This window comes from Arachis ipaensis, chromosome B03 (genome assembly GCF_000816755.2).
Source record: "Arachis ipaensis cultivar K30076 chromosome B03, Araip1.1, whole genome shotgun sequence".
Lineage (NCBI taxonomy): Eukaryota > Viridiplantae > Streptophyta > Magnoliopsida > Fabales > Fabaceae > Arachis > Arachis ipaensis.
The window spans coordinates 95,389,412-95,402,214 of NC_029787.2; the positions used below are offsets into that span (position 1 = coordinate 95,389,412).

A 12,803-nucleotide genomic window follows, 5' to 3' on the forward strand; every position below is an offset into this window, starting at 1 on the left:
CCCTTCCCTATATAAAGCCTTCCATTCTTCCTCATTTTCACACAACACAACCCTCTCTTCTCTTCTTGGCCGAAACACACCTCCCCACTCTTTTCCATATTTTCTTCTTCTTCTTCATATTATTCTTTCTTCTCTTGCTCTAGGGTGAGCAATATTCTAAGTTTGGTGTGGTAAAAGCATAAGCTTTTTGTTTTTCCATTACCATTGATGGCACCCAAGACCGGAGAATCCTCTAGAAAAAGGAAAGGGAAGACAAAAGCTTCCACCAATGGCGCGCTTCCAATTGCGTTGGAAAGTAGACATCCAGGGCTTTCCGGCCATATATAATAGTCCATACTTTGCCCAAGTTTAGACGACGCAAACTGGCGTTCAACACCAGCTCTCTGCCCAATTCTGGCGTCCAGCGCCAGAAACAAGTTGCAAAGTGGAGTTCAACGCCCAAACTGGCACAAAAGCTGGCGTTCAACTCCAAGAATGACCTCTCCACGTGTAGACTTCAAGCTCAGCCCAAGCACACACCAAGTGGGCCCTGGAAGTGGATTTATGCATCAATTACTTACTTCTGTAAACCCTAGTAGCTAGTTTATTATAAATAGGACCTTTTACTATTGTATTAGACATCTTTGGATTATCTTTTGATCTATTGATCACGTTTGGGGGCTGGCCATTCGGCCATGCCTGGACCTTAATTACTTATGTATTTTCAACGGTAGAGTTTCTGCACTCCATAGATTAAGGTGTGGAGCTCTGCTGTTCCTCAAAGATTAATGTAAAGTACTACTGTTTTCTATTCAATTCATCTTATTTCGCTTCTAAGATATTCATTCGCACTTCAACCCGAATGTGATGAACGTGACAATCATCATCATTCCTTATGAACGCGTGCCTGACAACCACATCCGTTCTACATTAGATTGAATGAGTATCTCTTAGATCTCTTAATCAGAATCTTAGTGGTATAAGCTAGATTGATGGCGGCATTCATGAGAGTCTGGAAAGTCTAAACCTTGTCCGTGGTATTCCGAGTAGGACTCTGGGATTGAATGACTGTGACAAACTCCAAACTCGCGAGTGCTGGGCGTAGTGACAGACGCAAAAGGATAGTAAATTCTATTCCAGTATGATTGAGAACCTCCATAACAATTTCGCATATCAATAACCATAGATTGCTTCAAGCTAACAATCTCCATGGGATCGACCCTTACTCACGTAAAGTATTACTTGGACGACCCAGTGCACTTGCTGGTTAGTGGTACGAATTGTAAAAAGTTTGATTTACAATTCGTGCACCAGTTTTATTCATTTAATTACTTTTATTTCTTTATTTTCTATTGCTAGTTAAGTGTTCGTGAAATTGCCTCACTAGAAATTTTCTCAATTATGAAAAGGGAGATTCCAATTTCTTTTTATCTTGGTGATTATTTCAAGGAAGGATGGAGTTTCCATCACCCTTTAATCAAACAAATTACATGGGATATTTTTCACCACCACAAAATAATTCAAGTTACTATACTAATTGTGGTTGGGGATATCAAGAACAAGGAATGATGGAGTTTGAGCAACCAAACTAAATGGGATACTTTCCAAGACCACAAAATGATTCATACTCCTATGAGTGGAATAACTATCCAAATTATGGTTGGAATGGTCAAAACCAAAGAGATTTCAATAATCCATATCCTATCCATCAAGAGCCATCATCACTTGATTGTGCCTTGAATACATTCATGAAAAATTGTCCACCCTCACCTCCTAACTTTTCATTTCAAAAACCTTCATCACTTAACTTTGCCTCACCACAAAATCCATTTCACTCATTTCATTATCCACAAAACTCAATCCACAACTCCCAAAACAACTTCACTACACCTCCAATAACCCCCCCACACAAAACATGCCTTTCAACCCTTCAAATCATGCCCACCAATCACAACCGTACCAAACACAACTACCCCAATCATCCCAAGACTCTCAAAGACTCTCCAATCTTGAACTTGCCAAAGAAAAATTCATGCAAGAAACAAGGGACAGTTTTAAGAATCAAGAGGCCACCCTAAAAAATCTTGAGATACAATTAGGACAAATTGCAAAACAACTCTCTGAAAGAACCACCAATGTCTTCCCTAGTGACACAATTCCTACTCTAAGGGAAAAAATCAACTAAGGAAGTTTACATTACAATGAAACAGAGAGTTTCATGGAGGAGGATTTAAGTGAACCATCAATTCAAGAAGTTTTTTGACAAAGAAAACACTCCAACTATCATACAACACCAAAGTCATGAAATCAAAGAAGTGAAGGCAATCAAGGAAAGCACTCAAAGAAGGATTGTGACCAAGAAATAATAGATAATATCCATGAAAAAGAGAAGGTCAACTAAAAGAAATCCAACCTCTACTCCAACAAGCAAGAGGAGTCAAGCTAATAACAAAAGAAAGCTTGTTAGGAGGCAATCAAAGCTAGGGGAATCAATTTTCTCCTCTTCTCCCTTGAAGTCATTTCTGTTAACCAATTGGAAGAAGAGGAAGAAAATTCAAGAACCAACATGTCAAGATAATGACAGTAAAAGAGTGCTTGTTGGGAGGCAACCCAACCGTCGATAACAATTTCTTGCTTTACTTAGTTTTACTTTCAAATGATTTGGCATGAGATTGCATAGAATAAGTTTGGTGTTGTCATGCAACAATTTGATTTTCAATCTTCACTAGGTACTTGCATCATTTTAAAATGAAAGTATCACACCAAGTTTGATGTGGCCATTTACCTTTCATGCAATGCACCATGCCCAACCCACTTATTAATGCAATCACATTATCTCTATTTCTTTATGGCCTTTATTGTTATCTTTAATTTTTCTTGTTTAAACACATGCATTGCTTACATCATTATTTTAAGACATTCATGATTTATTCACAATCCCATCACCACTTTTCTCACTTGTTGCTTGAGGACAAGTAATCTTTCTAAGTTTGGTGTTGGAGAGAGAGAATATGAGGAAAAATGACAACAACAATGATGATGAACTAAAAGGTGGTTAAGTTCTTTTTTCTCTTATTTGTTTTTGATACTTTCAATTGCATGATTGTCTTCTATCTCTTCTATATGCACGTGTGTTCTTCCTTTTAGATAAGCATAGTTTAATTTTGAATTGTAACATGTTACTTTTACATCATAATTATCATCTTGAAATTTGTTAGTCAAGACAATTAAGCATCATGATCATAAACAAACAAGGTAATTAAAGAAGAAGCTAGCATGAGCATATAATAAGTATTGAAAGGCTAACATGACTATTCTTGCTCAACACATTTGGATTTATTTTATTGACATTTTTATCTAGAACATTTTATGAAATCTTTGAAATTTTGAAAACCTTGAAGAAGCAAATCACAAAGTAATGATCAAGAAAGAAAAAGGGAAAGAATGAAAAAGTTGAAGGCTCTAAGTACCAATGACAATTCATTAGTCAAGTACTTGTGGTGTTTATGTATCAAGCAAAATGTTTGAAAAGAAAACACTTAGAGTCAAGGGTAGACTCAAGTGCAAAGCACTCTCTCAAAGCTCAAGGCTCTGAGCATCAATGATTAGAGAGTAAAGAAAAGAAACACATGAGCTTAAAGAGTTCTCTAGTTACATGCTTGTGGTGCTTATGTATCGAGTGGTAATACTTGAAAACAAAGCATTTAGAGTCGAACCTAAGAAAAAATAGTGCAAAGCACCCTAGGAGCTAAGCTAAGAAAGAGAAGAGAAAGACAAAAGGCTTGTTTCAAGGAAGGAATATAAGAAAAGATTTCATAAAGTGATCAAGATAGAAACATCAATCATTTGAATTTCTTTCGTGATTATTGCATGCATAGTAAACTAGCCAACCATGAATATTTAATTGCTATTCGTCTGACCTTGGATTGTCAAATTGTATTGCATGATTATTTATTTGCTTGAGGACAAGCAAAGTTCAAGTTTGATGTTGTGATGCATGCGCATCATGTTGTGTTTTTCTATACATTTTCATATAAAAAATCAATTCATAATGCTTAATTATGGAAGTGTTTTGGTGATTAAATTGAATATTGATTTGATTGTTTAAGGTAATGAATTTTGTAGGAAATAATAGAAGAAGAAGCAAAAAGCACAAAACAAGCTCAAATAGGATTTGCAACCTTGACTTCTTCATACTTCAACAAAGATATCTTGAACTACAAAACTCTAAATTAGGTGATTTTAGTGTCATTGGAAAGTAGACTTCCAGAGCTTTTCAACCATATATAACACTTAACAGTGGACACTGAAGCTAAGGGTGAAAATTACCCATCTTTCAGCCTTGCAAAGCTGGCATGTAGAATTTCACACGCCTTTGCACCTGTAAACACGCCAGACTGACCTCTTCACCTTCGAAAGATCTTAACTTGAGTTGGAGAGGTCCAAATAATACGCTTCTAGCGGCGTTAGAAAGCTGACTTCTAGAGCTTTCCAATGATATATAATAGTTTATAATGGACGTTCAGTTTGAGGCCGGAAATGACCCCATCTTTCAATGTTGCAAGGCTTTCCAAGCCTTCAAAAGCCCAAAGTTTCACCAAAGTGCCACTTCAATGACACTCCACATTGGGCCACTTCCAATATCTCACTTCCTTCATTTATTCTTCAATGTTTTAAGCCTCCAAGAAGAGACTCAAAACTTCACAAGCCCAACACAATTCCATCCAAGTCAAGCCACAATTAACAATCAATCAAGGCCACAAGAATCATCTAGAAGTAGTTAGGAAATTTGTATTTGATTATAATTTCATTTGAATTTGTAATTTAGGTAGCTTATAAAAAGGAACTTAGATTAATTATTTTGGACACACCAAGAGGTGATGGAGGTGACTCCACACCCCACTCTCATCCTCTTCCTCTCTTCTATTTTCTTTCATACACACTTTTGTAATTTTTTAGTTATGAGTTTCTAGTTCTCTTCATTGGGAAAGAGAGCTCTATTATTTTTCAATGGATTAATTTGATTTCTTCTTCATCTTCAATCCTTCTTTTATTGTTTCTTTAGAAAGAATCTCCGTTCTTCACTTCAAAGATTCGAAATATCTTGAGAAAGAATTTGAATCCACTTGAATTCTATGAGGACTTGAGAAAGAAATCATAGAATTAATGCTTAAAGTTCTTTCTCTCAATGGCTATGAATTTGGGTTTGGGATTGATACATGACATATAATCATCCTATAACTTGATTCATGAAATTGTGTGGCTCTAAATTTGAGACCAATCTTCATCTCTTCTCATGAGCAATTAGATCAAGAGATTGGCAATTGATCAAGTTAAGAAAGATTGAAATACCAAAAGATTGGAATTCAATCACTTATGATTTGTCAAGAGATCAACGATTGCATAATTGAAGAGGAGATGAAAACTATTGATCCTAAGAATGTAATATCTTTTGATCCCAATGTTAATTTCATTCTTAATTCTTGTTATTTACTTCTTGTCTTTAATTCTTGTCATTTAATTGTTCTCTTTAAATTCTTGTTATTTAATTATGCAAATTTATTGCTTTCTTTACTTATGCTTATTTATACCTTCCAAGTGTTTGTAAAAATGCTTCTCTTAGTTTTACCTTCTAGTCATTTACATTCTTTCTATTTAATTTTTAACACTTTACATTTCCATCATTTACTTTCTTGTTCTTTATTTCTTTCATTTATTTCAAGTCATTTAAATTCCTGTTTATATTTTGTTCATTATACAAATATGACCGTCTAACTAGAATAATCAATTAACTATTACTTGCTTAATCCGTTAATCCTCGTGGGATCGAGAGTCGAGACTCACTCACCGTGAGTTTATTACTTGATACGACCCGGTGCACTTGGCGGTAGTTCTAAGGAATGTGATTTAAAAATTATGTATTATCAACACACAAGCAAACAAACTTAGAGAAATATCAGTAGCTTCTGTGCCCTTATTCTTCAATTTTTTTTCTTTTCTCGGGAGCTAATGGGAGAATCTTCTGCCAAAATGTGGATCTCAGGATCTTGTCCCTCCCCACCTCCTTCAGTTTTGGGGGTTGGTGGTAGATGGTTAATCGTGACAGAAGAAGAAACTCGATCACCATTAACATTGATCAGAAGCTTTGATTGGGATTCCAACCTCTTCTTCATAGCAGCAATGGCCACAAGACCTCCAACCATGTCAACTAGGAAAAGAGCAAAACCTTTAATAAGTAAACAAAATCATAAAAATATATAGAAATTGAATAATTATATAGTTAGAAGCTAATAAACAAGGAAGTTTACCAACAACATTCTGAGTAGCTTGTTCATTTACCATAATATCTGTCAAGCTGAGAGGGCATTCATTCCACAACAACATTAGCATATTAATGCTCACAAGCTCGGAGGCATTGATGCCATTAATGCGAATCTTTGGAGATGAGACGTTGAAATTCCAATAAATGTTGAACCTTTTTTCATCCTCTAAAGGCATAAAAAAAAGGTGTTAGACCTTCAGCTTTTTCAATTTTGAAAAATTTCTCTTTGAATCCGTGGTAGGATCCCTCAAAGTGATTAAAAAATCTCTTATTTGGGATACCTCAAAAAGAGATGAACCCATGAACTTGTGATCTAAAAGTCATGGTCAAAGTGAAAAGGTAAAAGAAAACTCTAAGGGAAGGCTCAATATCTAGGAACAAGCAAAAAAGTTCAATGCCACGAATAATGGCACAACTGTTTGGATGAAGCTTTGAAGGGGTGTATCTAGTGTGTTTTAAGATATTTACTTGGAAATCGGTAAATGGAAGACAAACTCCAAGTCGGGAAAATAAATTCTCGTACATCCAAAGCCAATCCAGAGTGTTGCCAGCATGCTCGTTGATATGGCACAAAAGATCTACTGGTTTAGGGACTGAAAAGATGCATAAATTACTCAAGTTGTCAAGCTTTTCTTGGGTGATGGTGGAAGGGGTAGCCTTCACTTTCTCGGAAACTCAAGAGTAAATGTTTACCTCAAGTTCGCTATTTATCAAGGGAACTGGGGCAGTCAAAATCTCGGACAACTGGCAGCGTCGCCTCGTTCACGAGTTGCAATGACTTTTTTCCTCGACATCTTGAAAAAATCTACAGGGGCGCCACCACTATGTTATAAAGAGGAAAGCTTCGAAACCTATCTAGGAAATTTAAGCAAAATCCACCAAATTCTGGAGAATCTAGAGACGTGTGATGTGAAAAAACCCAAAGAATGAGGCAAATAAAATCTAAAGCCATCACCATCAGAATTAGAAAAAACTAAAATAGCGGTACCTCTACTATATTAACCTAATCAAAGAATACGAACATGAAAGTACGAACTAGAATCATGAAGGAATTACATGTAAAAGAAAACATCCATTTCAAAGCATAAAGTTTCAAAACAAGAAGAAAACACTAGTAAATCTCAAAGGGTTCAGTTCAGAAGAAGTAAAGTAAAAAGGAAAGAACGTTACTTGTTTTGGTGAAAACTACTGGATAATTCACTGGATGGTAAACGCAAAAAGTTGTCGTTTCTTCTCTGGAAGAAGGATGTAGAAAATTTGAAAATAGATTTTTTAGAGAGAGGAAATACCTTGGAAAATACACTACAAGAAACGTCGTTAAAATCGACGGCCAAATCGACGGCTAAGCCGTCGATAATATTGAAATTCGACGGCAAAATAGAGATGTAGTTGGTCACTATAAAGCTTGTCGATTTTTCAAAATGCTAATAAAATCGACGGCTTTCATGGCCGTCCATAATAATTTAATAAAATTGACGTTTGTTCCGTCTGTAATATGGGTGTGAGAATTTACATTCTTAATAAAATCCACAACATTGCCGTCGATATTATAATTTAAAATCGACGTCTTCTTTGTCGATAATTGATTCAATAAAATCGACAGCCTTTGTGTCGATATTTAACTCAATAAAATCAACAACACTTTTGTCAATAATATGTTTGATAAAATCGACGACAACGCCGTCGATATGTGATTGAATAAAATCGACACAGTTGCCGTCGATTTAATTATTTAGATAACTTATAAAAGCGACAACTTTGCCGTCAATTTTAATAGTTATATGTTTTCACAGCCAGTTACAAACACCAACCCAAAAGTAAGTCAACTAATTAACTGAACTATCAAATTCCAACCATGAAAAACTACCATTCCATTGCAAGAAAATTGGTACAAACTAGGAACTGTTACCCTCCATGAAAATGATCCTATCAAACCATGTTAGGCCTCTGTGGTAGAAGGAGATTATAAAACATGCAAGAAGAAATTCTTTCCCTTGCTATCAACAGCTTTCTTCCACCCACACCATCCACCATTAACGATCTTTTTCAGCCTTCTTTGCCTAGGGCTCAGCATATGTTGTCCAGTTAGAACAGAAAAATCAAAGGTTAACGTTTAATCAATTAGCGTTTAATTAACCTAAAGGTTAATGTTACAAAATACGGAACATAGTAAAAATTGAGTGGTAAAGGATGACTTGCCTTGTAACCTTGAAGGCCCTCTAAGCTGCTTGGCTTAAGTTTTGCATCATACCAATCACCTTTTTTATTAGCAATGAGTGGCCACATGATACCCCATGAGAGAATTCCACCAATCAGCAGGGATACATTGATTATATATAGGCAAATCATCCTAACCCCAACATAAGTAGCGGAAAAATCAAAGTAGAGCCTGTTATGCACAAGAAAATAATAAATAGATAAGCAAGTGGTTAAAGGAAATGGAAAACAAAGTACAAATTTATTATTATATAACAATAAATAATTAATAAAAAATGGCATTATTTCATTCAGGATCAATAAGTGCTACCCCATCAAGCTAAGACTAACACTAGAAGGTGAAATGCTTCATCTTAGTTTTTCTTTTATTGGTTTATTATTATTACAATACAAAGTTGGCTAATATTTGACATTCAAGAAGCATATTTTTTAGAGGATAGAGGTTTTGCGAATATATTTACATGTCCTTTATTGAAATAAGTGTTTTAAACACTTCTTCTATTTGATACTTTGATTCATCAACAAGATATAGAGTGAGTCACATACTTGTTCTTATAGGCCTGTAGACCAAATGTAGGGAAGCTTGAAAATCCACAATCATCACCAGCAGTGAAAAACCATTGGAAGAAACTCCATAAGAAGCTAATGGAGAAAAATCTTCCCAGCTTTGATACTTGCTTCCTAAAAATGAAAAGATCAAGAAGAAATTAGGAGAAAATATGCCAATAAAAGTGGAAACTCTGCTGTTCAAAGCCCTGAATGCTCACTTAGCTAGCTCTGCGCCTTTTGGAGTATGGAAACCATTGATAAGATTGGCTGTAAACCTGAAGAGAAAATACAGAAATAAGCTAAGATTAAATTATTTCTAAGAAATATTAAAATGAAATGACATATCCCCTAGTAACAAAATTTATCCTTAAGATGAGGCAAACTTAAAATGAAATGACATTGCTGATGTAGCACTGATTGCGGTAGCAACTGCAATTTAAAACCATGTTGGAATTGAAAAGAAAAGAAAAGAAAAAGTGGACTACAGATGAGGTCTGGATGCCAGCGGCTGCAAGATCAGCTGAAACAGTTTTTGCTCCTTCTGATGCTGCTTTTGATCGGTAATACTTCACAATTGGTACTTTGGGAAACACAAACGCGTAGAGAATGACACAAAGAAGCTCAAAGAATGTTGTTATGGCAAAGAACAGAACTGAAAATCGAAGGATCAATAAAAAAGAAAGAAAGCATGATCAGTGATTAGTAGTTTAACTAAATTTTTATGTTCCAGAGAAGTTATGTTAGTTGGAACTTACATGCTCCTTTGCGAAGACCATCTTTGGAGTTCTCAAATGCAGCTTTTGTAACTAACCTCAAAGCAGAAGTTAATGCACCTGATGCTGCTCCACCAGCAAGGAAAGACTACAACAAAATCACACCACATAAAAAAGCATGCAGAAGTTAATGGGATTATTCAACACATTCAGAGACACAAATTTTTTAGAGAAGAAAATTTTTGTCGGTTAAAAAAAGAAAGTAACATTGTGAGGAAAGTTATAAAGAGCAATTTTGCAATGGTTATGCTGACCTGAAGCAACTCAGGATGCATATATGAAAGGTCTCCCACCATTCCACCTTGGACATGAGCATCTGCTATTCCAAATGCACCACTTACTGCACATATACCAATGAAAGTTCCAATTCCTCCTCTACCAGATGTTGCTAAATCTATCTACAAAAGACATAAGCAAAAATCATGTTCTGACTTCTGATGAATTAGAGTGTAAGGAAAGTTCACAGACTATAATAATCAAGACTTACAACTAGCACCAAAAGAGTGGCTGCGAAGAAAAGAATGTATCCAAATGTTCACATATACAAATTCTAAAATCACAATGAAATTATCTCATCAACTCATTACATGTTTAAGCTACAAAGAGAAAATAAACTGCTTCATGTTGTTAAACCGATAACCTTTTTAGTTCTTATCAATGCTTTTAAACGATGAAATATATATTTTCTAGGTTTATTGAATGATATTTTTTTTCATGGATCGGATTTTACTTTCTATCTTTTATTTATTTGTTTTGTTCCAACAAAATACACACCTAAAGACATACAAATTAGTTGTCAGAAAAAAATATTTTAGTCACTATAACCCCAAAAGGACCAAGACACAATACAAATACAACAGAATACCAAGGCACAATACAAGTTAGTTGTGCATACATTATACCAATCATTTGTTAGAAAGAAGTTCACATAAATCAAATTTTTAGGTCACTCGCCTTTGTTTGTTTGGTATATATCCTAATAAGTTATCCACGCTTACTTATCAAAGTGTTGAAAACTTTCAAAAGAATCTTTAGCTTACATAAGCCACCAGCAATATTACATTTACTTTAATTAAGCTAAGTGTTCCATAATGTAAAGCCTATGCTGATTAGACATAGAAATTAAATCAAAAATTCCATTCAGACATTTCTCTGAGCATGTGGTGTGTAGAGTTCAAAACAGTAAATTTCAGTTCAATCTAAGCAGCATTCAACCCAGTAATTTCATAAAGATACAGCCAACAACAATTTCAGTCCAGAAACACATGTTTTAACAAACCTAAGCCTAACCAAAATTTCTAAAAAAAGAATTAAAAAGCAGTGAAAATAAAGAAAAGAAAGACAGGGAACAGGGGAAGGGAACCTGCATTGATGAAAGGGGGAAGAAGAAAGGAGAGGCGGTGGGGTGGTGGTGATGTCGCGGTGGCACAGAAGGTCGCCGCCACTGGTGGTTGCTTGTCGGTGCTTGAAGATGCGGACAGAGGGTGACAAGTAATTTAAATGACAAGAAAAATAAATTAATAATTAGAAAATCTCTTGGCAAGGTATGAGAACTGGAAATCCTATCCTAGTTATCCTTATCAGGTGTGATGAGAATTGTTTATCGCTCCCACTTAGTTAACCCTTACTAAATAAAGGAAAGTCAAGTGGACCAATCAATTTGATCCTTAAGTCCAAGTCAAATCCTGTGGAAAGACTAGCTTTAGAGCGATCCAAATCGATCAGCAATCCCAATTTTCAATCAACTGCTGAGTCTGATAACTCAAGTGTTACCGATTACTTAATCATAGCCAAAAGGGGAAAATAAATCTAAATTAAATTGAAAGCATCATAAATAGAATAAAACAATCATTAATCTGAAATACCTCAAATTGCATTTAAACATAAATTCAAATCCTAACATGGAAAGGTTCATAAGCCAAATTGAAAAGATAAATAACAATTAAAGTAATAGAATAAATAAAAGTAGAAAATAAATTAAAGGAACAGTGAACCTGTTATTTAAGTAATAACCATAAAATAAAAGAGATCCTAATCCTAAAAACGTAAGAGAGAGGGGAGAGCCTCTCTCTCTCTCTAAAACTACATCTAAAACCTAAAATTATGAATTATGAATGTTGTATATGTTGTTGTGTCCATGAATGGATACATTCCCCCACTTTATAGCCTCTAATATGTGTTTTCTGGGACGAAAACTGGGTCAAAAACAGCCCAAAAATTACCCCCAGCGATTTCTGGTACATACAGGTCGCAGCAAAGTCATGCAGAAGCAATTTCTGGTACATACAGGTCGCAGCAAAATCACGCGGAAGCGTCGTCCACGCGTTAGTGTGGATTGGGTTTTTGCCAGGTCACGCGTCCACGTGATCCATGCGTGCGTGTCACCTTCCTTCAGGGAAGCTATGATAAATTATATATCATTGCGAAGCCCCGGACGTTAGCTTTCCAACACAACTGGAACCGCGTCATTTGGACCTTTGTAGCTCAAGTTATGGTCGATTTAGTACCAAGAGGTCAGGCTGGACAACTTTAGCAGTTCCTTCAGTTTCTTGTATTCCTTCCACTTTTGCATGCTTCCTTTCCATCCTCTAAGCCATTCCTGCCCTGTAATCCCTGAAATCACTTAACGCACATATCACGGCATTGAATGGTAATAAGAGAAGATTAAGATTAGCTAAATTAAGACCAAAGAAACATGTTTTCAATCAAAGCATATAATTCGGAAAGCAAATGTAAAACATGCGAATTCAATGAGTAAGTGTGAGTATAGTGGATATAATCCACTCAATTAAGCACAAGATGTACCACAAAATAGTGGTGCATTAAATCTCCCCACACTTAAACATTAGCATGTCCTCATGCTAATCTCAAGAGAAACTATAAAGAATGAATGGGGAAAGTAAGAGAGTATGAAATGCAATCTATCTATATGAATGCAACTACATGCAAAATGTTTCTACCTA

The 12,803-nt window shown here is 35.4% G+C and overlaps 1 protein-coding gene and 1 long non-coding RNA gene across 2 annotated transcripts; both read right to left on the reverse strand.

Annotated features, from left to right (window-relative positions):
- Positions 821–8,594, reverse strand: LOC110269754. The gene is made up of 3 exons (XR_002358516.1): positions 8,093–8,594; positions 7,334–7,336; positions 821–830 (listed from the first exon to the last, which is right to left on the reverse strand). It is a non-coding gene; the product is annotated as an uncharacterized LOC110269754 (long non-coding RNA).
- LOC107633398 (equilibrative nucleotide transporter 3-like) lies at positions 9,451–11,107 on the reverse strand. Its single transcript, XM_021117362.1, has 5 exons — positions 11,077–11,107; positions 10,328–10,347; positions 10,095–10,238; positions 9,823–9,928; positions 9,451–9,719 (listed from the first exon to the last, which is right to left on the reverse strand). Exons 1-5 carry the CDS (start codon positions 11,105–11,107, stop codon positions 9,451–9,453), a joined length of 570 nt encoding a protein of 189 aa, XP_020973021.1.